The following is an 8,962-nucleotide window of genomic DNA, read 5'->3' as shown; positions in this document are numbered from 1 at the left end:
CATCTCAGTGGGAAATATTGTACTTTTTACTCCACTACAATTACCAGATCCTTAACGTGATTAAAAGAAGTAAAAAAAAAAAGTCCATTACAAGTTAAAGTCGTGCATTAAAAGTGTTACTCAGTACTGCAGTAAAAGTACAATGTTTGTCTCAGAAGTTTAAATACTCAAGTAAAGAAACAATATTGTACTAGAAGTAGAAACTGACATGAAATGAAAATAGTGTCTGAAAGTTGTACTTAAGTGCTTGAGTGACTTTTCTTAGCAGTGATGGAACGTAACTGAGTAAATCTACTCTAGTACAGTTTAAAGGTACTTGTACCTGAGTATTTCTGTTAATTCCTTCTTCCAGTCCAGAACATCTCAAAGGAAAATATTGGAATGTTTACATCACTCCATTTATTTGATGATATCAGTTACTTTGAGGATGCAGTAGTGAGAGAATGTAACTAAGTACATTTACTGAAGTACTACACTGAAGTTCAGTTTTGAGGTACTTGTGCCTTACTTGAGTATTTCCATTTTCCACTCCACTACATTTTGGAGACAAATATTGTACTTTTTACTCCACTACATTTGATAACTTTAGTTACTAGTTACTTCACAGATTACATGCTGCATCAGTGCCAAATTAAAATATTTTATCATCAATCCAATCAAAAACAGTTTTACATGCAAAAAACACTTTAATTTGTAAAGTAACTAGTAACTACAGCTGTCAGATAAATGTAATGAGGCTGGAGCTGAAAGTGACATGAGAATAAAATACTCAAGTACAAATACCTCTAGTTAAGTAAATGTCGTGTTGATGAAGGTTCTCAGTCATCCGGGTCCTGGTACCTCTAAGTTCTTTATCGTAGTCAACTGGACTTGTTTCAGTTTGTTGAAGATGTTTCACGTCTCACCCAAGAGGCTTCTTCACTTCTAACTAACTGGAGGAGCTGCAGGCTTTTAACTCTGTGTGGGAGTGTCCGGACATGATGTGAGAGTGTCCCTACGTGATGCGGGAGTGTCCCTACGTGATGCGGGAGTGTCCCTACGTGATGCGGGAGTGTCCCTACGTGATGCGGGAGTGTCCCTACATGATGTGGGAGTGTCCTTACAGTCAACTCGTAAGTGCTGCAGTGGATTCTGGGTAATTTCTGAGTGTAGGCTGCAGTCAGTCTCTCAGGATTCCATGAAGGTGGACCTGATGGATGGTGGATTTGGACGGACCTCCAGAGTCCTGACCAGGACTTTGAGTTCACAGTGACACAAAGAACCACAGCAAGATAAATAAATGATTTAATAGAATTTCTTTCTCTTCAAAAGCTGTAATTTAATTTACACTTCCTGTTCAGATGGACAGACAGACAGACAGAGACAGACAGACGGGTCGGGTCTACAGTCTGGTGCTGGTCTGACCGGGACCCCCTTCAGGACCAGAACAGACCGGAGGAACCAGAAAGTAAAAGAGGCACAATGATGAAACCTACAGAGAAACAAGAGCTAAAAAGAAATAAAGGTCAAAAAGTCCTTGTTAACACTCGGCGTCTCCATGGCAACAGAAAAAGAAACATTAACTATCAGCGTCCATTTTGTCCCGCAGGTTTGAGTCCCGCCGGCTCAGAGGTCAAAAGGTCACAGACAGAAGCAGCAGCCAATCAAAGAGCAGCTAGCGGCGGTAGACTCCGAAGGCCACCAGGCTGAGGAAGATGGTGACTCCGACCAGCGAGGCGGTGGCCGGAGCGGTGAAGAACTGCCGGTACTGGATCTGACAGTACCACAGCACGGACAGCATGAGGACTAGCAGGGGGACCATCAGGCTGCCAACGTTTAGAGCCACCTGCACCTGGTCGGCGGGCCGCGGGCCCCCTGCTGCCCCCCGACCAGTGTGCTGTGAGATGTGACAGTGCAGAACGCAATTATGGACCAGGTTCAGAGAGGCCAAAGTCTGAGCGTCGTCCTGCAGCAGCTGACCCTGATAGATCAACCGGACCTGCTGTTCCTGACCCGCAAAGTAGGTCCTGAAAGAGAGGAGAGGTCAGAGGTCAGAACCAGAGACACTGTTCAGGTCCTGAGAGAGAGGAGAGACTGTGTGTATCAGTGTGTAGTACTGTGTGTAGTACAGTGTGTAGTAGAGCTGTGCGATATTACGATACATATCGTAGCGCGATATAAAAATGTCTACCGTAGGATATAACCCTCTGTTGTTTCTATCGTAATTTTAACGTGTAGGCTACTTGTTTAGCACCGTTGCTACACTAACGCTAACGTACACTACGGTTGTGATTCAATACGCCGTGTAAAGCACAACTCAACGTCGGAATGACCGTTGGATATCCAAATGTTGAGTTCAAAACAAGTTCACTGTATGAAGGCGAATGTAACTGCAGCAACGCTGCTGCTTTGTGGAGGCATTTTTACGTCACCCGCAAGGACTCGTTTACGGCACCGGTCGCCCGGGAGTAAACAGAGGCAAAGCAGCGTGGCGGAGACGGAGGAGGGCGCAATGGGAGACGAAAATAACGTTACTAGTTACGTTACATCAGACGCGGATACTTATTTGTTGTGACAGTCCTGCAAAAAGGCACGAATAAAAGGAGAAAGTGCCATTCATCTGCCCTTCATTCACATGGTTATCAAAAATAGTGCTGAGATGTGATTGATTTGAATATATATATATAATTCTAAGAAAAAATACTATATCGGGATATAAATCGTTATCAAGATATAAAATTTTGTCCATATCGCACAGCACTAGTGTGTAGTACTGTGTGTAGTACTGTGTATCAGTGTGTAGTACTGTGTAGTACTGTGTGTATCAGTGTGTAGTACTGTGTGTATCAGTGTGTAGTACTGTGTAGTACTGTGTGTATCAGTGTGTAGTACTGTGTGCATCAGTGTGTAGCACTGTGTGTAGTACTGTGTATCAGTGTGTAGTACTGTGTGTAGTACTGTGTAGTACTGTGTCTATCAGTGTGTAGTACTGTGTGTAGTACTGTGTAGTACTGTGTGTATCAGTGTGTAGTACTGTGTGTAGTACTGTGTAGTACTGTGTGTATCAGTGTGTAGTACTGTGTGTAGTACTGTGTATCAGTGTGTAGTACTGTGTGTAGTACTGTGTAGTACTGTGTGTATCAGTGTGTAGTACTGTGTGTAGTACTGTGTATCAGTGTGTAGTACTGTGTAGTACTGTGTAGTACTGTGTAGTACCGTTTGATGTATCCGATGGTGTCCTGTGGTTGGACCTGAGCCGTCCTCTCGGTGTCGTTGAGAAACTTCAGTCGGAGCACCATGTTCCTCTGAGAGGATGAAGGCTCTCCTCCTCCTCCTCCTCCTCCTCCTCCTCTGCTCCTAACACCATCTCCTCCCCCTGCCTCCCCCCTCTCGCCCCCCTCATCCTTCTCCTCCTGGGTGGAGTTGTTGGTGGGCGGAGCCTCTGTCAGAGAGCTGTCACTCACAGAGCTGGAGGGGGAGGGGGGTGAAGAGGTGGTGTTGGTGGAGGAGGGAGGTGTGTCCTGGTGGGTGGAGCTGCTCCTCTGTGAAGGGGCGGGGCCTGTGGTGGAGGAGAACAGGTGTTCTGGGGGCTCGGCGGTGCGAGTGGAGATCCAGGCGAGCAGGAGCACCAGGAGGAGCAGCAGGGAGCCGAACAGCAGTGTCACCTCGTCTCCCACACCTTCAATCAGAGCCATCGCCCACGGCAACGCCCGTTGAGGTCAACACGGGTCACACACCTGCACACAGGGGGCGGGGCTTAGCATCAACACCTCACACACTGTGGCTGTGTCCAAATTCAGGGGCTGCAGCCTTCAAGGACGCGGCCTTTGCGGCCCACGAGGGCCGGGTCCTTCAGAGAGACCTTGAAGGCCGCGTCCACCGCTGTTAAATGGGACGGTCCAGCCTTCGGAGTGTTTCCTGGTTGCGTCACCAGGTGTTCATGCATTAAAGTCTGTTTTGGTTCAAATCTATCAAACGTGTACATTTATTTGTGTGTGTACAATGTGTCAAATCTAAATTGAATTATCAACATTACAAAATAAACATGAACCCACCGGTGAATAACAACTATGTTTACCACAGCAGTACCAGCGTCACGTATTTTAACTGAAAGTTAAACTTTGGAGGTTTTATAGTCCCTTGAAGTTTAACATATCTGGCGTTGGATGTTCAAATGAGTAAAAACCGAGTATGAACCCATTACTTAAATTTGAATGTCATGTCTGCGCCACTTGATGTCGCCATTTTCTCTTGCTTCCTCTTCTGTTTCGGGACTGAGCAGCGGTGCGCAAAGGATCTTGGGATATGTGAGGCCGCGAAGGACAGTAGCGGTGCGTCCTCCTAAACGAGGGTGGGGAAGGCTGCATGTGTGGGCTGCATGTGGAGCAGCCTTCGCGCAGCGTTGTGACGTAATTGGCCTTCAAATGCGCCCTTCCTGGGCTGCAGCCCCTGAATTTGGACACAGCCTGTTACTTTACTCATAAACATCAGGCCTGATGAGGTCACAGTGATGTCATCAGACATCACACAGGACATGTGATAAAGCAGGAAGTACTCAGCCCATAATACACCTGATGCACACAGGTAAACAAGACAAATATGAAACATTTCACTTCATGTTTGTGAGACTGACAGATGACATCACACTTCCTGTTAGTAGAAAACAGTTAAGGTGTCTGGACATCAAACTGGAGCAATTTTTAAAGACATGGCTGTTAACGTGGCTGGGAGGCTGTCATCAAAGGTGCATTGTGGGAAATGTACTCAGCGTAAGGTCAGGATATCTACACGGAGGGCAAAAACACTGAAACAGCAGTGAAGAGTCACAGATCTGAACACAGACTGCAGTTTAATAATCAGATCATGCTCCAGCTTTTTATATCAAGTGAAGGTTTAATCTATAAAATATGAGAAAAGATTCAATGTTTCAGCAGAATTAAAGATTCATGATTATTTATCTGATTAATGAAGAAGTGTTCATCGTGTCAGAGAAATAAAACGACCAGATTCTGAATGGAGTTTGGTGCAGAGGACTGGATCTCCTGCAGCTCTGACATGGTGAGATACCTCACTGTTTCTATTTACAAAATGTGACGGTCAGAACTGATCAGAACTTATTGGTTATTGAGCAGCTTTATGGGTTTAACGTCGATGTTAGAAACAGACACTGATGGAGACGGTGGAGGACGTTCATCACCTTTCATCTCACTGATATTGATTCATTAATAATCAGGACGGGTTGGCCTCGAGAGGAATAAAATAAACAGCAGGTCAGCAGTCTGCAGCAAAGAGCATTGTGGGTAATCAGGTGAGCGAGGTCAGTGTGTGTGAAAAACAAATCTGTTGATGAAGAAATGTGTTTAATCTGAGGCCTGTGTTTACACACACACACACACACACACACACACACACACACACTACAGATTAAGTGATTATTGGTGATCAAAGAATATGTGTTGTTGTTGATCTTCAACAAATATATAAACTTTACATAAATAAGGATTTAATTAAAAGTGAACTTTAGTCAGCTGTAACAAACAGGAAGTGATGTCATAACAAACAAGAAGGGATGTTTGTCGTGTAAATATCCGTCACCTGAGTCACGGTGTCAGAACAGAACCTGAGGCTGATCCGGCAGATCTGTTCCTGTCTGAGCTGTTTAGATAAAGTTTGAAAGCAGCTGGTTCAAATCAATACTAATAATAATGGATTCATAAATAAATAATAAACAGCTTCAGGCCATCTCACAAACTTGACTTTAAACCTCTGGCTGCAATTCATTTCAATTAATACATTTTATTTACATTTCATTATTTGATCAGGATGATTCTACGTGACGTGTTTCATCTACAATTATGTTAAGTTTTAATTTTTCTGACTTTAATGTGACTGAATGTTTTTGACATTTTAATTTTAATCGCATTATCTGATGTAATCAATAGTTTATTAATGGATGTCAATGAGCCTGTGTGATTTCATTTGTCTATATTTCTTATGTTCTTCATTTTCTTTGTTTGACTGGATGGAGATGAGGTCGCTCCTCAATCATCGCCTGTATGAAGGTTGATCGATCAATCCATTGATTATCAAAATACTTATTTTTTAAAATATAGTTAAACTCAGTCATTAGCTGTCGTCACACAGCAGCTCAGAGCTTCAACCACTAAATACTTCTACTTCATTTCCTCTGGTTACTGCTGGAGCGCTATATTCCCACGGTGAGTCAGAACCATGACAAACAGTCATGGTTCTGACTGATCAAAGAACTACTGAACATGTTCCAGGTTTAGTTCTGATGTGTTGGTGCTGGTCCTCCACAGCTGTCTCTGTCAGCTGCTCAGTCTGATTACAGATGTGCAGGAGGTTCCTGCTCGCCTGCAGACGGACTGACGGACAGTCTGCGGACGGACAGGTGTACCTGCGGCTCACCTGCCCGGGCTGACTGTTAGCTGATCAGCGGTCAGTCCGGACGGTAACCAGCAGCTCCACTGTAACATCCTGACCGGAACAACCTGCTGATGATTAACTGAACTCACATTAACACTGAGCTAAAACTCTGTGCTAACTGCTAACTGCTAACAGCGTTTAACTCGCAGCCGGACAGGAAGTCAGCTAGGCTACATGCTAACAGCGTCAGTCAGCGGCTCGGTAATGAAACTACAGACAGAGAGAGAGTCCGCAGATCAGCGACAGGAAAGAAAAAACTTACTGTTCAGCTTCGAAACCTCATATCACTGCGTTAGCCTGCAGGCTAATCAGGCTAATCTCTTCTGACTGCTGCTCTCACTTCCTGCTTCGGCTCCTCCGTCTTCTTCTGTGGTTCCGACGGAACTGACGCAGCAGTGACGCGCTTCTTCTTCTTCTTCTTCTTCTTCTTCTTCTTAATAATAATAATAATAATAAATTTATTTTATATAGCGCTTATCAAGGTTCTTCTTCTCCTCCTCCTCCTTCTTCTTCTACTCCTCTTCTCCTTCTTCTCCTTCTTCTCCTCCTTCTTCTCCTTCTTCTTCCTCTTCTCCTTCTCTTCCTCCTCCTCCTCCTCCTCCTCCTCCTCCTCCTTCTCCTCCTCCTTCCTTTTCTCCTTCTCCTCCTTCTTCTTCTCCTTCTTCTACTCCTTCTTCTCTTCCTCCTCCTCCTCCTCCTCCTTCCTTTTCTCCTTCTCCTCCTTCTTCTTCTCCTTCTTCTTCCTCTTCTCCTTCTTCTCTTCCTCCTCCTCCTCCTCCTCCTTCTCCTCCTCCTTCCTTTTCTCCTTCTCCTCCTTCTTCTTCTCCTTCTTCTTCTTCTTCCTCTTCTCCTTCTTCTCTTCCTCCTTCTCCTCCTTCTTCTTCTCCTTCCTTTTCTCCTCCTCCTTCTCCTCCTTCTTCTTCTACTCCTTCTTCTTCCTCTTCTCCTTCTTCTCTTCCTCATCCTTCTCCTCCTCCTCCTTCTTCTTCTCCTTCCTCTTCTCCTTCTTCTTCTACTCCTCTTCTGCTTCTACTCCTCCTTCTCCTTCTTCTCCTCCTTCCTCTTCTCCTCCTCCTCCTCCTTCTTCTTCTACTCCTCTTCTCCTCCTTCTTCTCCTCCTTCCTCTTCTCCTCCTCCTCCTTCCTCTTCTCCTTCTCCTCCTTCTTCTCTTCCTCCTCCTCCTCCTCCTTCTCCTCCTTCTTCTTCTACTCCTTCTTCTTCCTCTTCTCCTTCTTCTCTTCCTCCTCCTTCTCCTTCTCCTCCTCCTTCTTCTTCTCCTTCCTCTTCTCCTTCTTCTTCTACTCCTCTTCTGCTTCTACTCCTTCTCCTCCTCCTTCTTCTACTCCTCTTCTGCTTCTACTCCTTCTCTTCTCCTTCCTCTTCTCCTCCTTCTCCTCCTTCTTCTTCTACTCCTTCTTCTTCCTCTTCTCCTTCTTCTCTTCCTCCTCCTTCTCCTTCTCCTCCTCCTCCTTCTTCTTCTCCTTCCTCTTCTCCTTCTTCTCCTCCTTCTTCTTCTCCTTCCTCTCTTCCTCCTTCTCCTCCTCCTCCTCCTTCTCCTGCTTCTCCTTCTACTCCTCCTCCTACTCTTCTACTTCCTCTCCTCCTCCTTCTCTTTCTCCTTCTCCTCCTTCTCCTGCTTCTCCTCCTCCTTCTCCTCCTCCTTTTTGTGCTGCCCTGCCAGGACCCATGAGGACTGATGTCGGGAGCCTTGCGGGCGTTGAGCCGTGGGATGACGGCGGCCCTCACAGCCTCCAGCCCTGACGGTTGCTCCTGTGGTGGGGGAGCGGCAGGAGGACAGTGGTGGGGGAGCGGCAGGAGGACAGTGGTGGGGGAGCGGCAGGAGGACAGTGGTGGGGGAGTGGCAGGAGGACAGTGGTGGGGGAGTGGCAGGAGGACAGCGGTGGGGGAGCGGCAGGAGGACAGTGGTGGGGGAGCGGCAGGAGGACAGTGGTGGGGGAGCGGCAGGAGGACAGTGGTGGGGGAGCGGCAGGAGGACAGTGGTGGGGGAGCGGCAGGAGGACAGTGGTGGGGGAGCGGCAGGAGGACAGTGGTGGGGGAGCGGCAGGAGGACAGTGGTGGGGGAGTGGCAGGAGGACAGTGGTGGGGGAGCTGCAGGAGGACAGTGGTGGGGGAGTGGCAGGAGGACAGTGGTGGGGGAGCGGCAGGAGGACAGTGGTGGGGGAGCGGCAGGAGGACAGTGGTGGGGGAGCGGCAGGAGGACAGTGGTGGGGGAGCGGCAGGAGGACAGTGACAGGCTGTTAACTTTCGTCACTCCCTGGTTTGGGAAGTTGGAGTCCGTGGAGAAGAAGCCGCTGTACCAGCTCTGTGTGAAGGTGTGTCGTCTGGACTCCCTGAAGAACAAGGTGACGGGTTCAGGAAGCACTGAGGGTGAGCAGGTGATGAAGGGGCTGCCGGCTGCTCGTCTCAGGGTGGGACACGCGTATCATCACACTGTTGGTGATCTGGACTCTTCTCAGCGCTCTGGGCGGTGGAGGGAGGGTGGTGCTCTGTGGGGGGCAGGAGAGCTGCTGCTGAC

The 8,962-nt window shown here is 47.3% G+C and overlaps 2 protein-coding genes across 2 annotated transcripts in view; one reads left to right on the top strand and one right to left on the bottom strand.

The window, feature by feature from the left end:
• Nucleotides 1-1,271: 1,271 nt before the first annotated feature.
• On the bottom strand, nt 1,272-6,796 carry tmub1 (transmembrane and ubiquitin-like domain containing 1). The gene is made up of 3 exons (XM_073491314.1): nt 6,689-6,796; nt 3,196-3,716; nt 1,272-2,006 (listed from the first exon to the last, which is right to left on the bottom strand). The coding sequence occupies exons 2-3, from the start codon at nt 3,672-3,674 to the stop codon at nt 1,655-1,657; spliced, it is 831 nt and encodes a 276-aa protein (XP_073347415.1). The 5' UTR covers nt 3,675-3,716; nt 6,689-6,796; the 3' UTR covers nt 1,272-1,654.
• asap1a (ArfGAP with SH3 domain, ankyrin repeat and PH domain 1a) overlaps nt 4,993-8,962 on the top strand; it is a 34,416-nt gene continuing 30,446 nt past the window's right edge. Inside the window, exons 1-2 of the mRNA XM_073491706.1 lie at nt 4,993-5,037; nt 8,175-8,814. Coding sequence (XP_073347807.1) covers nt 4,993-5,037; nt 8,175-8,814 — 685 coding nt within the window. The remainder of the gene's footprint in view (nt 5,038-8,174; nt 8,815-8,962) is intronic.

Source organism: Pagrus major, chromosome 21, assembly GCF_040436345.1.
Source record: "Pagrus major chromosome 21, Pma_NU_1.0".
NCBI lineage: Eukaryota > Metazoa > Chordata > Actinopteri > Spariformes > Sparidae > Pagrus > Pagrus major.
The sequence above is the reverse complement of the archived record's forward strand: the minus strand, read 5'-3'. Positions and strand labels throughout refer to the sequence as shown.

Coding starts and splice junctions, on each gene's coding strand:
- tmub1 (XM_073491314.1), bottom strand. CDS start 3,674: ATGGCTCTGATTGAAGGTGTGGGAGACGAGGTGACACTGCTGTTCGGC. Junction 2,007..3,195: donor ACCATCGGATACATCAAACG/GTACTACACAGT, acceptor CCTCTCTTTCAG/GACCTACTTTGCGGGTCAGG.